The 17781-nt window shown below is 41.1% G+C and overlaps 1 protein-coding gene across 3 annotated transcripts in view; it reads left to right on the plus strand.

Moving 5' to 3' along the window:
- The window catches only part of LOC137171813 (cytohesin-3-like), a 34803-nt gene that overhangs the window by 2841 nt on the left and 14181 nt on the right, over positions 1-17781 (plus strand). The window contains exons 1-7 of one of the 3 annotated variants that reach the window (XM_067575952.1): positions 9290-9458; positions 11604-11686; positions 12130-12194; positions 13295-13361; positions 13551-13669; positions 17053-17133; positions 17254-17366. In XM_067575952.1, coding sequence (XP_067432053.1) covers positions 9305-9458; positions 11604-11686; positions 12130-12194; positions 13295-13361; positions 13551-13669; positions 17053-17133; positions 17254-17366 — 682 coding nt within the window. In that variant the 5' untranslated portion in view covers positions 9290-9304. Of the gene's footprint in view, positions 1-9289; positions 9459-11603; positions 11687-12083; positions 12195-13294; positions 13362-13550; positions 13670-17052; positions 17134-17253; positions 17367-17781 lie in introns of those variants that run through there. The other 2 variants (XM_067575953.1, XM_067575954.1) reach the window with 2 other exon arrangements.

Here is a 17781-nt window from a genome sequence, read left to right on the forward strand (position 1 = left end):
GGATGACACCACTGCTCAATCAAGTCTTAATCAAATCCCTGATCACTGTTGATGTCAAAAATCACATGACCATGTACAAACCTCACGATGTTAAAGCCATTTCTTGGGACCACTCAGCTCTGAGTTGAATGTCCTTTTGTAGATTACAGGTGTTCATTAAAGCTGCAATAATCAGTATTTTCATATTAACAATGGAGGAAATTACTATGTGTAATATGTGTAGTTGCTCATAGTGACAAATCCACAGAGAATTACCAGACTCCCTTCAGCTCTATGGAGTATTGTAGCTTTTTTTTTAACTCATTGTTTTCTTTTTTATGGTCTGCAACTTTACTATTTTGGTTCTATTTCACTGCGTTGTCTCCAGACACAGCAGGCAGCTGATGAACCCACTGTAGCTGCCTGCCTAGCATCAAATGGTTAGCAAGTTAGCAACTAGCTGGTGAGCATATTTAGCTGCTAAAGAGGCGGATATTACCCTCAGGAGTTGGTAGAAACCTAAAACACAGCTAAAAGAGAGCAAATATTGGACTTAAATTGTTGCGTGGGCACACAAACAACTCTAAATGAATGCTAATGTTGCTCTGAATCTGCTCAATGTGTATTAAACCACTGCTCGCTAACATGTTTTGTTGTTTCACTACCCCCAAGTGTCCAAAAAATAATTGAATGCAGGTTCAAGAAATATGTCATGCTGTTATTTTGGACTCATCTGGATTTGAAACAGGATTTGGACGATATTATCAGATAAAATCAAGATTTCTTAAAAGTGCGGCACAGTACTTTCACAGTGCTTTGTTATATGAGACAAACTTCAACAATCATGAATGGATTTTAGAAGAGTAATTCCTGTACAAATAAAAAAAACCCAAACATTTCAGGTCTAAAACTGGACATTTCACTTCATTCACATTTGACCCATATATCTTAGATACACCTAGCTACACACTGAATGAAAATTGTAAATTCTGCCACTTTTCATTATTTGCAGGACTCAGCTTGTAACATGGGATTCATTAGTTCATGTTTACTGCATTCACTAATCAGAGTTGGCGCTTCTCTGCTCAGTTTACATCCCACAGAGCAGACAGGGCCAGGCCTCAAAATGGATGAAAATCAGCAACAGGCTTGAAATCCTAAGTGTTTTTATTACTCATGTGTCTATTTTTAGCCTCATCGTATAGCTGGATGGAGAAGTGGAAAGAACACAGAAGCAGAAATTGGCTGGAAAACAGTTTACTGAGCGCTGGATGGTGGCCATAAATTTTAACACTTGGCTTTCTTCACGGGATTAACGTAGGCTGAGTAAACTGCTGTTTTGGGAGTTAGGGATATTAAACCACTGAAATGAATAGAATTCACCTTTTAAAATTTATAATTTACCTGCACCGTTAGAGCCCGAATGAAGATGTCTGTGACGTCTGAGCCTCCCAAACAAATCATTTTTTATGTCTGTGTCGGTGCAGGCGCTGAAAAATGTACCAAAATGTTTGTTTACAGGGTCCCATGAGGTTTCACTGACCATATTTTCTGAGTCAGTGTGGTGATAATGCGACTGACTCACAGTGTCAATCAACACTCTTCTCTCTATCTGACCGTGGGAAAAGTTGAATGGGAAAGGCCTTTCCTTCAATTCTTCTATTCTCTTTGGACTGAATGTGTGGTGCTAAAATAACAAATCGTATCTGACTGCAGCACGGCTGTTTTGTCTGTAAGGGTCTTTTAATGGTGCACACATGACAGTCTCAGTGTGCATAATCATAAACGCACACCTTGCTTCTGTGATTGGTCTTCTCTTCTTTTGCAATGGAATATCTTTCTTTTAAAAAATGGGCCTTTCTTCTCTGCTTTTTGTGCAATCATCTCCTCAAACCTAATGGACGTCTGACTATATGCAGTTGTTTCATATCACGTTCACCCCAGCAGGCATGAAATCCAACCTAAGCTGGCTTTTGGAAAACCTGAATCAACACACTGTACAGTATGTGTGATTTCTTGGCGTCTAGCACTAGTTCTGAGGGGGATTAGTTGGTAAGAAGGGGAAGTTGGTGTGATTAGGGTACAGTCTTTGTTGTGGCTTTAGGGTGAGTGTGTGGGAGGACCTCAGACAGTCACTTGGGGCGAAATGTGGCTGCTGTGCCACTATAGTTCGCCCTGGGAGGCTGGCTAGCTTAAAATAAGTGGTTGGCGCTGAATGGCTAGACATCAGCAGATCAGAGCTTAGACATCTGTTTCTTTCTCTGCATCTGCATCTTTTGCCTAATGTCGCCCTGTAGATATGTTGGAGAACTGAATGAATATGACTATGAAATATGAAATGAAAATGCAATACAGCTGAAACTATTAGTTTATTTAATTCAGTATTTGATTAGCTGCAACAATTTTGAGTATTATTTTCAAGCAAATATGACAAGAATGCACCAGTTTCAGCTTTTTGAATGTGAATATTGTTTTCTTAGTGTTGTATGATAGTAAATATATATATGAATATATTTGGATTTTGAACCATTAGACAAAATAAGACTTTTAAAGACGTCGCCATGGACCCTGGGAACTTGTGATGGGCATTTTCACTATTTGCTCACATTTTATCAACCAAACACTTAATCAATCAATCAATCAAGGAGTAGATGAATCCATAATGAAAATTATCATCAGTGGTAGCCCTAAAAGGCATCTGTTCAATAATGAGAGGTAAAGGCATCACAGAAACCTGCCTTCCTTCCACATGGAATGAAACTGTGCTACAAACTGGGATGTAGTAATATGTTTAGGTGATGTTTGTAGTTCCAATATCCAGTATTCCCCCTCCAGTATCAATTAATGCAATATGCATATTTGTTGGTGGTTTGAAAAAAAAAAACCCTGATATTATTAGCTAGTTGTTTAAAGTAAAAAGATAATGTGAAAAATGAGTTCTGCACTTGGCCAGACATACTGTAGATAGTTAAAGGAATGAGGTTTAACATTTTGGGAATAAAGTGTATACCAGTCCCTCCAGGAAATTGTGATTTTGTGATTGCAATAATTAACTTGAATTCAACAAATCACTGCAATATTTGATGTGAATGTCTTTTATTAACCTGCCTGCAGAAAGAATTTCCCTTTTGCTATAAAAACATCGAGCTGGATTGAATTCACCATTTCCAAATGTCCTGCAGCACTTCAGTAGCCTGAAATGAACGTCTGCAACGGTTTAGACAAAACATGTCTCTTATGTATGTTGACACAGATGCCAAAAAATGTGCTAAAATTTACTCGTCACAATCTCTCTGGTTGACCCGGCTGCCTGGTTTTGTTGTTTAAGGGCTTAAAGAGGGGATTTGGAGAGAACAGAAATTAATTTTGACTGCCAAGATTATGGGTTTTGTAGTGCAACATTAGAAGATTAAACATACAGTGGGTTATACCACATGCAACAAGACAAATACATAAACACAGACCGAGCTGGCGCGTGATATGCAGGGATTGAGCCGGAGCTTGTAACAAACTGCACTATTTAAGTGTTGAGACTACATATGGACCTGATTAGGAGAGAGACTGGGGAGGCTTCCCGACATGTTCCCATCACCATGGTAGTGTGTCTGTGTGTGTGTGTGTGTGTGTGTGGGAGGGTGGGAGACATGACAGTGAAGGCAACATTTCTACTGTTGTGAATAGAGGTACACTTTGACTGGAATTATTGCTCAGCACTGTCGAGAGGGGATCTTTTTTAAGTGCGAGACGTAGAGCAGATGGGAGACAAAAGGCATGGCAAATTAAATGAGCTTGAGCCGGGGAGGACCACAGACAGACATTAAGGGCGTCAGAGATGTGCTGTGCACGAGTAATCTGCACCTAATTTCAGTGGAAAGAGAGTTTAGAGAAAACAGGGTCCAGCTGACCATACAGACAGGATGAAGGGGTGGGTGTGTTACTTGGCTACTCACTCGATAGAAATGGAGAACCACACCCACACCAGGCTCCTTCTCACCTTAATAAAATGTCCTGGCAGTCTGTCATTTCATTTCCTGCACTTTTTTAATGATATTTTTCCCTTCTGTTCTGCGTCAAATGGACTCGGTGAGCACAGAGCTGCTTTTAATAGAAAGTGTTTGATCCAGCAGGTAGCCATGGGAAACATTGGTATTTAACATGATCCATCTATACAGAGCGGTAGTGATCTTGAAGCCACTACCAAGAGACACCAGTTACCTAAACCTGGCCCCGGTGGGTGGTTTCTATAGCTGTTTTGATCAAAGGTCTCATTGTGAAATGAGATCGGGGTGGTCCGCTAAAGTCACTGTTTTTGCAGGCAGGCACACAACCATCACAGGAACACCCTGAACCTCCGAGCGGGTTGCAGGCAGAAACAGAGATATGTCCTGTTCAACAACGCTGCACAGGTTTGAGGTTATCACCAAGCCAGGTTGACTCACCTCTTGTCTCCCTGCTGTTGTCTGCAGCATCGTTGGATATAGCGCAACTTATTTGCTCTCATCCATTGTTGTGTAGAGAATGGAAAGCACCAAATACGGATTTCAAAATTGCTCCCAAGCTAGATATCTATCACAATAATGGAGGCGAGCGTGTTCTTATCAGATGGAGCATTACATTCATTCTGCTTCCTGTCAATCACCTGATGCCCGCAGGAAGCAGCTGAGGTGTGTGTCAAATAGATGTTGCCTCTCAAAATGTGTGGTCATATCCGTGTCTTCCCGCCTTGTTAGCTGCAGTCAGGATTTATGAGTTAACAACAACAAAAACACGGAAATGTGAAAACAAAAACTAAGAGTCTGTGAGGCTGTACTTGGCACAATCATGCTGTTAGCTAAACGCTAAAGTCAACATAATAACATATTCAGAATACCTTTATATGAACATGAACATTATACCTGCTAACTGATGTTTAGCAGATATAATGCTTACCATGTTCATCACCTGAGTTTAGCATATTAGCATGCTAATATTTGCTATTCATCACTGAACACAAAGAAGCCTACAGCCGAGGCTGAGTGTCATTTGGTGATAAACCACCATTGCTGGCATTTACATCTAAATAAATGATGTAACTAATTTAAGCAAATTTATTGAATTTAAAGAGAGCTATAGCAGTTTATTCATATCTGCTTTCCCCTTGTAACCAACCTAACATACCTAACACTGCAAAAGCAGCTAATTTATTTGTGTGACTTCACAGCTAAAAGTAGGAGTGACAATTCTTGGAGTAATGTATGAATACCCCCAAGTTGGACTAAATTCTGCCACCATTTCCTGAAAGCAGCATAGAAACAATTACATACAGTCTAGATTAAATTGGCTGTATTTATATAGCACATTTCTAGTCTTCCAACCACTCAAAGCGCTTTATATTACATGCCAACATTCACTGATACACACACATATTCATACACTGATGGCAGAGGCTGCCACGCAAGGTGCCAATCTGCTCATCAGGAGTTCTAATGCTCATTCACACTCACACACCATTGGCTTCGGGAGCAATTCGGTGTCCAGTATCTTTCTCAAGGACAGTTTGACACACGAATTGGAGAAGCAGGGGATCGAACCGCCAATCTTCCGATCAGCGGACGACCCGCTCTACCTCCTGAGCCACAGCTGGCCCCAGACTCAGATTACTGAGTCATTTAAGGGAATGTGAATAGTAAACAGGTTTGAACTCTTTTTATCACCCTTTTTTTCTAAATTTTAGATATTCTAGCTCGCTGAGACAATAAAAGTGAAATATATTAACATGAAGCCTTTTATAGCTTCCTTCCAAATTCTGTTGAAAACCTGGATGATCATCTGAGATGTGTTGCAATGAGTGAACAGGGAGCTGACTTGGACTGCACTCAACCTGTGAAATCTCCTCATCCTGCCCGGATGCCAGAAGAAACAGCATCCATCTATTTCATTCTCAGGCTGATCAAATCATCAGATTATGGTTACTTTGGCCGCCAGCGTATGGCAGTTGAAGCCCTCAGATCTTGCTGGCGGTGCTCATCGAATCAAATATTGACATAGTGCTGATGCTGAGCAGATGTGTGATATAAGGAGGACATCGTGTGCAGACCACCTCCTATGCAACCGCACTCACAGCAGGAGGTCCCTCCCCAAAACTGCAGATTAACCAGAGCAATCAGTGTGAGGGCTCTTCAGCTCCCGGATCCCCAGATTCTCCTCGTGACCCCAGAGGTAGTTAAAAACTATAAGCCATATTATCTCCCCAAATCTCTCTTCTCACGCAAAGGGGAGGACTGTTGTTACTGAATTATTACTGAAATATACAGACTACAATGTAATAATGCAGCGTACCACACAGGCATGGATACCACACACAACACAGATGTGTGCTTTGACAGGAATTTATAGACTGAATGTTCTGCATCAGAAAAAAATTGAGCTCCTTGTGTAGCAATAATCTCACATAAATAAATGTCAGTTCAGCTACTCCCCGTACCTAATTAACTGATTATTCAGCACAGACACAAGCTTTTATGTATTTCTTTTTTTTATATATTTGCTGGCTTGTAGGACTGTGCTTTCTTCCTCTCTTGTCTTTTGTTCTTTCTCTCTGCGCTGTGCAGCACGATGGATCAAGTGTTTAATGCGCGATATGAATAAAGAGTTTCATGGAAAAAAACATCTGGCGTGCACAATTAGTCAAGCCACAGAAAATTAACCACCAACTATTTTGAGTAACAATAAACCATTTCTCTTCTTTTCTGCAAAAAAGCCAAATATTACCTAGTCCTAGCGTTACACTTGTTAAAATTTGTGGCTTTTCTGTATCTTTTGTGATAATAAACTGAATGTCTTTGGATTTTGGACTGTTAGTCGGACAAAACAAGCAATCTGAAGATGCGTTTGAGCTTTAGGAAACTGTGATTGTGGAAAAAAAGAAAATTTGATTTTTTGCCATTTTCCATCTTGTACACACCAAACAATTTATAGCTTAACTGAGAATATAATTGGCAGATTATTCAATTGTGAAAATAATTGTTAGTTGCAGCACTAATTTTATGTTTCAGAAGCAACAACAGTTTGAAGACATAATAAAAACCCAAAGAAGAGATGTCGGAATAGTTTATATGAGTAGTTATGAGTAACTAAAGCCATCATAACATTGCTGAGTCTTGCAGATTAAGACTTTTTAGATTAAATGTTAGGGGGGAATAGAATAAAATTAAAGGACTCAGCTGTTTTCATCATTAAATATCACCTTCTCCTCGTTCCAGATGGTAACATGCTTTTTACATGCGTATGTACATGCCTGACCTTTCACCCCGTGTATCATAACCTCCATCTCCTCACATTGGCCCTGGTGCGGATGCCCAGCATTCTCGCTTTGTGGCTCGAAGCCAGAATGCCTCTGCAGACAGCTACACCAGACTATCTGCGGTTACACTTACTGTCGCTGCGTTTTATCCTGCAGCTCTGAGGCAAAGTAGGTTAGGGGCAGGCAGCGGCTGGTCGGCGGCAACATCTGCGTATATGCTGTTATACATCACACTTCCGCTCTGCCAGACTCGTACCGGGCTTAAAGAGCTGCGGGGAGGGCAAGTGCGTGGGATTAGTGCCAGCTGGCGTTGGTGTGTATGTGCTCATGTGCGGTTCTGTGCGTTATGACCCAGGCTGTAATGCAGAGCATGTCGTCGTCGTCTACAGTTAGAGGGATTGGGGGCGGCGGGCTTCAGATTAGAGTCTGGATCCAGAGGAAGTTTCCCCGGCCTTTCCTGCTTCCTTGCATGTGTCCCAGTGTGCTGCAGGGCCAAGAGGGGTAACAGGGTTATCTTTTTTTAAAGCTCATCCACTTTAAAAGACATTACAGCGGTTAAATCGCTAGTTTAAAGCCAGTGAAATCTGGACAAATCCTCTCTCACTCACACGAGTCGGTGAAAACTGGGGCCGCAGCCAGTGTTAAGTGAGCGTGGGATTTTCACTTTGAGCTCCACAGTATGTGCTCAAAGTACCTCGCTGTTTTTCCTGCAGCACAACTGGTATGAATGCTGGTTTTAGGGAAGGTCCTTGAATCAGTTCTCAAGGCCTGGAAGTTGGATTTCTTTCCCTCTGTCTGTCCACTCTAACAAACGGCTTGAACATGTATAGATAACACTGTGAAAGTGACGCCAAAGCATCCCCGCATTAGTTAACATGACATTAAAGCCTCTGCTTTCAGTGGGTGGCCGGGGACAGTTGTTAGTTTTGGGTGTGAAGAACAGCAGGGGATTTACTCCTAAAAGTAGATTTTGAAGGATTTGTTTTTAGGGGGGAAATCACTGTGGCCTCTTGTTCTGTAGTCCACATGTTGGAGTTTAAACCCTTTGGACCCTCTCAACCCACCACTTGATACAGTGGATTTCCGAGCTCTTCTACAGCGGATTTCTTTTAAAAGTCACAGAGGGTAAAATGGGTTTTAATTCTAGTATTTCTGCACATTTAGCTCACACACAAATTGAAATCAGTGCCTCACCAGCTACAGCTACTCCACTACTTTATGATCTGACCCTCCCAAGGTCTGCTGTTTACTATGAAGCAATGACTCACACCATAATTGATTTTAGCTGATTATCATTCAAGCGTGCCTGTGTTGGAGGTAGCGGCTCCCTCTGTGCTTGTTGAAGACACTAAACTCATTTCCTGAATGAATCACAGAAGGCCACTGGGGCTAGTGTGTTAATAATGTAATTGGTGGACCACCACTGTAGAAGAGCCCCCCCCCACCACCACCAGCACTAAACAAGATTATCCAGTGGGATAGAAATGTTGGTACTGAACTCTATTATCAAATGTGTGGTTTGAGAGACATATGTTACAGTAGATCCAGTAAAGAGAGACCTGGATTGGAGGATAATGGCGATGCTAAGCCATTAGTGGTGGTGGGCTTTTATTAAAGGGAGCATCCTCTGCTTTTCATTCGATTTGTAATCAATCAAGATTGTAATCATGCACAATGTTGCAGCCAGTGGATCTCTCCATTAGCTAATGCAAGGCCTCAGGCAAATGGAAAAGCTGTCTGCTGCTTGCACGTCATCTTCCGCTGAGCAACATAGTCAAAAAGACAAAGAATCGTCATATTAGGGCTCCAACTAATGATTTTTTTCCTTTTAATTGATCTGCTGATGGACAGACACATGCACATCACTAATTTCATTGTATGTAGGCCAGATATTAAGGAAACATTGCTTAAGTAAAATATCAAAGAATTAAAATGAACAGTTAACAGCTTTGAAACTTTTTAGGAGCACTAATTGGCTTTAAAGCCACAGTCACAGCGCTCACAGTTGTTGCATAAGCGCTGCGAGGTAGCCGGAGGTTAGCAATGCTAATTAACGTCTTTATTTTCATACTCTCAGTCATTGTGCACTCACATCCCCCTCTGTTGTCTATTAAAAACTTGGTCCACAAAGGAAATCCCTCAGCTGGGTCTCCCGCTGTTTACCTGACGCTCATCGCCGTGCTTCAGGATTACATAAGTAAGTTAGGAAGCAGCTTTTGTCTCCTTGTTAATGTGAATACTGTCTATAACAATACTTGGCTTCCCCAAACGCAACTCTTTTTACAAGCTGTCGAATTAAAAGTGGGGCTGAATGCTTCCTCTTGAGCCCAGTGACCTTGTTTTACTTTAATTGGTGCAGCTTCCCGACTGCGAGGGGAAATAACAAGTGGTATTTTTTTTTTCTTCATATCTCTCCTTCAGCAACATGTAGGCTGGAAGCTGCGGCTGTGATATTAGATGTGCCATTTTTTTTTCTGTTGAGAGATTTGCGTTTTCTGCCTCTGAGCTGGCTTAATGAAGCGAGATCGCACAGGCTCTCTCCTGAAAGATGGAGACAGTTGAGAAATAATGTGTGAATGAGAGAATGAAACCCAGACAGAGAGAGAAAGGGATACAAGATTGAAAAACAAGATTGAAACTGAAAGACAGAAGGGTATGAAACACTGAACTGAAATCCTCTCACTCTTGCTCATATCTGCCCGGAACTCTAAAACCATCATGGCAAGAGAATCAGGGTCAGAGGCCGTGTTAAATTACCATATTCACATATATGGTAGAAAACTTAATCTGGATTGGTTTTATTAATAGAATTATCCCCCGGGCCGAGTGGAGAAGAAGGGAAGGGGCAAAACACTTTCAAGTGGAATAATTAAGACCCCTCGCCTTCTCTCTTTCTCTTGTTAATTAAGACGAACATGCAGGCTCTTGATATGTGTTACTCCAGCTCATGGGTGTAGATTCGGGTATGGACGGTAGGGACATGTCCCTGCAAATATATGTACCAATCTCACACAATCTAACCGCTTTAACTCCACGTCATGGTAATGGTAAGATGTCTGCAGTGTTTCCACCTTTGTATGTAAAAAGTGAGCTACTATGATAAAGAGTGAAAGCAGCAGCAGCAGTCGGTGAGGTGGAGAATCTGATGCGGGTAGTATTTATAGTTTAAATATTCAAAACGTCACAGAATTGAAAACCGCTTCACTGGATAAAACTAAGATCATTTGATATTATATTTAGTTTCCGGCGTTAGGTGTTGCTTGCTAATTTGTGATTGTTGCAGGCATCCTGTTAACTTTGTTACTGTTGGTGAAAATTCTTCCCAAAAGCAAATTAAGACATTTGGTCCCTTTCAAAGAAGAACCAAAGTGTCAGTAACAGTTAATGCCATCTCTCCCCTTTTCCATGAGTGGATCAAGAGCAGAGTTATTATTGCATATGTGTCATTAAGACATGAATACATTAGCCACAGCTTGTCACACTGATCTGTTTGTGACTGTCAGGCATCATTATATTTTAAAAATCCTGTCAGCAGCAGCAGCCTGAGCAGCAGCACAGAGACACACAGACAGATAAGCTCTGATGTCATAGTGAAAGATCTATAGCCATAAGTTCAGGAGTTGAATGAAAAATAACACAAAAAAGGAGTTTTTGAGATGATTTAAAGATAGGTTTGAGCAACACTGTTTCTCTGTCATGAAAGTCTTGAGTTGTGTCACCCAAATCCATAAACTGAAAGAAGGACAGAACTTCAATAAAATGTAAAAATCTGAGAAAAAATCATGAAAGAAGTCCGGTTTCAGGCAAGTAAGTAAATGAACATCCAGTAAACATTTTGCAGACTCAGGCTCTTTATGTCTGTGTGTGTGTACATGTGGCTATGAAAGAGGAAAGAGTGGTAGAGAGCAAATACACATACACAAGTATTCTGGCCGTCTGACAAAAACTGTCCCTACCAAAGTTAAAAGCAAACCTACGCCCTTGCTCCAGCTGAATACGATGAAACAGTGGTTGCAGCAGCAGCAGCAGCAGCAGCAGCAGCAGAGCAGTGATCCTGTCACTTCACTGTATGAAGAGGATGAATCTCCAAGCTGATTTTCCACCTCTGCTGTGAGCTCCTTAAGAACTTGCAGATACTAGATTGGATTTATGGCTCGCTTCTGTTTTTCCTCATCTTTAGCAATCCTATTACTTTGGCTTATGATCTTTTTTTTTTTTTTTTTTTTTTTTTTGTCCCCTGTTGTGCGGGGATGCAGTGAGAGCTGAGCGGAAGGAACGATGTGGGCTTGTGTGCACAAATGATGGTTAAGATGTGCTGTGTTTTCTCCATCATGTGTTTCAGTTCCTGAGGACCTGTCCCTTGAGGAGAGGGACGAGCTGTCAAACATCCGACGCAGGAAGAGGGAGCTGCTCGACGATATTGAGGTGAGTGTGTGTGTGTGTGTGTGTGTGTGTGTTTGGGCGTATATGCTGGATGCCATGTTTATACACTGACGCTGCTTCATCTCAGTAGCTGAAGCCTCTGATCATTAGCAGCGTAGTGTGACTCTTATGACAGCCTTGTTTTCCTGATACTGACACATAACACAATGAGTCATTTCAGAACACGCTGTATTCTTTCTATGAAGTCATAACCTTTTTTTTATTTATCGCCTATCTACTGTAGGTGTATTTGCATGCTGTAAGTGATGCAAATTGACAGGATTACAGGATATCTATGCATATTCTTGCCCGCAAGAAGTGATGAATTTTCCACAGCTGGAAAAGTGCCCTATCTGTTCCATTTCACAATGTAAGCTTTATCTTTTTTTTTAACATAAAGAGAGAAAACCAACTGTGGCCTGTTTGGCTCTCTTTCTCTCTCTCAGAGGTTGAAGTTTGAGATCGCAGAGGTCATGACAGAGATCGAGCAGCTGACGTGCGTCGGTGAGAGGTAAGCTTCTGAAGCCAAGTTTCTCTGTGATATAATTTGCCTCATTTATTCAATTTATAAATATGATGCTTACAACGGTAGTTTATCTGTAATTCCATTAAGTCTGTGTGTGTAGGGCCCTGCATAAACTTTAATCTACATCATGACATATTATCTCATTTACCTGGAAATACCAGAGTTTTAGCATGGACAGTTTTAAAATGTTATGTTTGCATTTTATTTAGTCATTCACTTATGATTATTTTATTTTAATGTAAATGATCTAAAAACATTTTCAACCTTAACAAACCAACAATGAATAATATAAATCTGTATAATGTAAACTTTGCTCCAAGTCACTAAAAATAATGCCAGAAAAATACAGAAGACACTAACATTGTTTTTTCAGTCACAGAATTAAAGCTCTTTGTCGATTCTTTACTTCTATCTTAGTTGGGTTTGGGATTTGCGCATTTGGGCAAAGATGTCAAACATAACAAAGGTGTGTTTTGTTTTAAATGACATTGTTTACATATGGATAAAGCAGACTTAGCTGGACAGGATGTGACTTTCTACCAACCAGACCAACCTGTTCTCTGTCTTCCTCAGAGAAATATTGACTATTTTTGGGTAAAATGTTAACAGCATAATTCTATGCAAATTCTGTGTATATAACAGCCTGGCTAGACACTTTATGTTGTCCAACCAACAGCTGCATAAAACAAACAATGATAGTCAGAGTACAGAGAAGGTGCCCTGTATAAGTCAATTAGACGTGCCCTCCGTGTATAAATCATTGTGTTTCCACACTGTGTGCTGTTTGTCATTGAGGTCATTACTGCTGTATCTGTCACTTTATCACCTGCGTTAAACAAACACATTAGAAGTCTGTTTTTTGTTGAGTTTGTCTACGTGTGTTTTTCAGATCAGACTCAGGCATGAACATATGATTGGTTGAACAGATGTGGCAGGAAGTAATCTTCCCAGTCACGGCTATAAATAAAGTATATTTGTTGCGCTTGACGTTTAGGTTCTTGACAATCTGTGGTTTTCGGTGTTGTTTAGGGTGAATAAGTGGACTCACCTAATTGAATCTCCATATTTATGCTCATGTATTCCAGTAAAACATCCCAGAGAAACAAACAAATTGCTATGGGCAGGAAGAAATTCAACATGGACCCGAAAAAGGTACTGTGCTGTGGTTATTTCTATTTTTCAATCCTGTAACATGTTTTCATCACAAACCACCACAGCCTCCGGTGTCTCTCTAGCCTTGAAATGACTATTCTCAGCAATGAAAAGCTGTCATTTTCCATCACCCGTCCTCGATTGAGACGAGCAGCCAGACTCATCCTGTGATCATCTCCTCCTCTTCAGGGAATCCAGTTCCTGCTGGAGAATGATCTCCTTCAGCACACTCCAGAAGACATTGCCCAGTTCCTCTATAAAGGCGAGGGTCTCAACAAGACGGTCATCGGAGACTACTTGGGCGAGCGGTGAGACAGAGCGTCTATCAGACCGTGGGAGAAAGTCCTCCTTATATGAGATTTATATCCCCTCTGTGATTAGAGAAGGAAATTATGTTCTGGATTTGTGATTAAAGAAAGAGAACATGATTGACCCCGCCGACATGAATCTCTGAGGCAGCGTGGGTGTCTTGTTGCAGTCCAACCGTGTGGACTTATAACTGGTAATAAAAACACTATCCAGCTCCTCACATCTCAGGCCAGACTGATGGATATTGGAGAAGGAGGAAAGTCCTGCAGCTGTGACTCAGTGACTGTCTTAGATAGCTGGAGGACTAGCGAGATGGATGGTGTTATCTGAAGGTGAGATTAGTTAAACATGCTGGATGAGATGTAGGCGAACAGGGACAAAACACACTGAATCAAATACCAGGAAAGGTTTAGTGTCACAAAAATATAAGACACAAGTGTGGAGGCAGACAGGAAACAAGGGGAGAGAGATGAGTATGACATGCAACAAAGGTCTCTGGCTGGAAACAAGCCAGGGAGGTTGTGGTTATGTAGCATGTGCAGTAACCGTGCGGATACTGGGGGACTCATATATCTCTCTTTTTTTTTTTTTTTTACATAAACAAACATTTTTTCTAAGGATTTTTAAAAGAATTGCTGGACAAACTGTAAAATGGTGACACTGTTTCTAAATTACTTCAAAGATATCACGGGCATTTCTGTACTGCAATTTATCATTGGTCGATACCAGCACCAATATATCTGCAAAAAGCTAATATTGGCTGGTATATCAGCCTGGCTAATTGATCAATTTTGATACCAATTTATCAGTAGAAAATTCTGACGAAAAAGACATCACAGACTAGCTGCACTCTTTGATTGTCAGGTGGTCCGTGGAAAGCAACACCACTGAGCATAGCGAAAATGTCACAGAGAAAATAACAATCTCAAACATTTCTAAAGGCCGGTTCATACTTTCCACGTCTGCGTGGCTGCGAGGGTCCGCGTTGGTCCATGTGATGTAAATGTCGTCATCCGCCTATGTCCACAAGGGTCCGTGTGGCCCCGCTGCAGACGTCCGCATGCAGCCCAAAATTTGTGACCGCGCAGACTGAACGCATAGCAAGCGCACCAACTGCACATGTGCCAGAAAAACAAACAGGAATGAATGTCTCATCCACTGTGTGTATGTATTGTATTCCTGTTCTCATTAAGTTGTTGCTTTTCTTTTTTCAACTTTTTTCTTGTTGTTCAGCAACAGCTGCATTCAGACTGAAAACAGTCCTGTTTAAAACAATACAGGGGCTGTGTTGGTGTGGTCGTGTTGTTTAAAGTGCCGGTGAGACAATGAAATAAGATCCAGCAAGTCCAGTTAGAGTAACAGATTATTACATTTAAAGGCTGATCAGACAAAACACTACACAGCGGTTTATAATACACAGACTAGATTTTACAACTCTGGAAAGTTATCACACTGCAATCCTGTAACTAGCGGGCACATGTGGGAAGTGTCTGTCGGAAAGCATGAATTGGCCTTAAGGCTGACTGTATACTCATACTCAATTTTGTTATACACTATAACAAAGGAGAACATCTGGATAGTAAGTATAAGTATTTATACCTTCTTTTGTTATAGCACAATTGAATTGTCAAATACTGTTGGACAATTTTTGAATACGGTGCTATAATCAAATGCCAGTATACTCACTCTGACACTGGTATGTTCATTGTTTGGCGTCAGTGGTGAGCTGGAAAAGTTTGATCTGCAGGCTCTGTAGACACTCATATGACTTGTGTTTGTTCCTTAAAACAGGAACAATGAAAAATGAAGCAAAACACATTCCATTGTTTAGCAGTTGCAGCTGATGGTGTATCTGGAGTTGGTGAATGAAGCTGGTCGGTTATGCTGCTCACACCAAAGCATTTGTGCCCCATTGTTTTTGCCTTGTGAATGCACCATATTCTGTGGGACTTTTTTGTGGTGACAAAAGGAATATTAGATAAAAAAAATTTGGATGACAAAATGCTCATTTAATAATTGATTTCCTAAAGTACAAAAAAAAAATGCTGAAATTTGTTTTTGATTTGGATAAACTGCATTCTAAAAAGTCTTGAATTAAAGAAATGCTCCACTGTTTGACCCTTTTTCTGCCCTTTAATCCATGCAGGAAATCTCATCAACTACAGTCTGTATTATCTTCCCAGCTGAGACAAAGAAACACACATACACACACACAGAAGGAGGCTGAGGGTTGGGGGGGAGGTGGAGGGGTGGGAGACCCCGGGGGCTCTTCTCATTGGCAATAGGCTTTATTCACGCAGGATCATCAAAGAGGCCACCTACCTGGTTGAAATCACACTAAACATGGGCTGCGGGTTTAAACTCAGTAATTATCACTAATTGAGCTTATGCAAGGAGCAGGAACCTATCATTACATGCTGAGCAGAGAGGGAGATGAAGAGGGGGGAAACAGCAGGGAAACAGAGAGAGGGACACATGGAAAGGAGGAAGAGAGAGATGAAACGGCTTGAAGGAGGATAGATAGTGGAAGATAGATGCAGGCTCTTAAATTACACCTCCAGACAGTTTTTGTTTAGCAGCCCCTTTTTATTGTTCCTGTATAATTCAGCTTTGTTTGTCACATACAATGCAAGTTTATTTGTGATAAATTTACTTATAGCAATAACCTTCTATATAACCCTCAAAGGGCATGATTCATTTCATTTGGCTGCAGATGACAGTACAGGGTACAATATAGTCATAAACACTCAGTGGACTCCCAAGACGTCATCCAAATAATCAGAGAATGTTATTGCTAACACTCTCTGTACTTCTCTCAACCTCTCCACAAAAAACAGTCTTAAAATTCTTGGTTCCTTTTTGAACAATAAACAATACGAAGGTGATGCAGGATCAAGATCATAGACTCTGATGTACAACAAACACGATCAGAGAAGCTGTGACCGCAGCCTGAGAGCATGCTGTTGACTTTTTCCTCCAAAAAATCCCTATGATGGCCAAACAAACCTCTGACAAAAAGGAGCTTGTGTGGGTTTGGTTTAGCTGTTTTTCATCAATCCTCTCCCCTCCACCCCTCTCCACCTCAGGGTGGAGAAATGCTCAGCACTGGCCAGCTGTTTAAATTGTTTCCAGACTCAGCATCCAGTATGAATAAGAGCACAAACATGACAGGAATGCTGAAAAAAAAAAGGAATTCAGGTTGAGAAATGCTTTCATGGAGGAAATATGGTTTTCCCCACCTGTTTTCTCGGTTCATGTTGTGCTCAGGGGTATCTTACATCTTCTCTGAGGGGTTCTGTTATGTTATTTGAAAAAAAAAGAAATGGCTTAAAGGAAGAATAATATCTGATTTTCTAATTCTTTCTTTTTTATTTTTCACCAGGGATGACTTCAATATCAAGGTGCTCCAGGCTTTTGTGGAGCTGCATGAGTTTGCGGATCTCAACCTCGTCCAAGCACTACGGTCAGCTGACTGTTTAAACCAAATATCAAGCAGAACTCAAACACAGCTACATCCTGTGCACCCTGACTGCTTGTGGCATCACAAATGAAATCCCCTTCCTCTCTTTTTTTGTTGTTGTAGGCAGTTCCTGTGGAGTTTCCGTCTGCCAGGTGAAGCCCAGAAGATCGACCGTATGATGGAGGCATTTGCCTCGCGGTATTGCCAGTGCAACCCTGGGGTCTTCCAGTCGACAGGTCAGCCGCACCGCAGGCTACTGCAGTGCAAAGAATCGTTGTCTGTATTCATATGAGCAAAGTGTGAAATCCAATATGTTGGACAAAGTCGATATGTAGTCATGCCAAGAGAAATACTGCCTGAGGATCTGTTACAGGACGCGCTGAGTGATGGCCTGTTTTTTTTAATGCATTTCAATCATTAAGCCATAAGAGTTGCTGTAACTAAGGCTCAATTAGATGTTCACCAGATTACAGCACAACAACTGTGCACAGGGTAGGATTTGTGAAAAAATACGAGGGGGTGGGGGGTGTATATTGAAACTTTTTATTCATGAAAATAAATCAGAACCACAGTGGGCTTATATAGACTATGAAGCATATTAGGCTATTTCTTGCTGCTGTTACAGTAACATTTATAAAATAATTATTAACT

This window comes from Thunnus thynnus, chromosome 20, assembly GCF_963924715.1.
Source record: "Thunnus thynnus chromosome 20, fThuThy2.1, whole genome shotgun sequence".
Taxonomy (NCBI): Eukaryota; Metazoa; Chordata; class Actinopteri; order Scombriformes; family Scombridae; genus Thunnus; species Thunnus thynnus.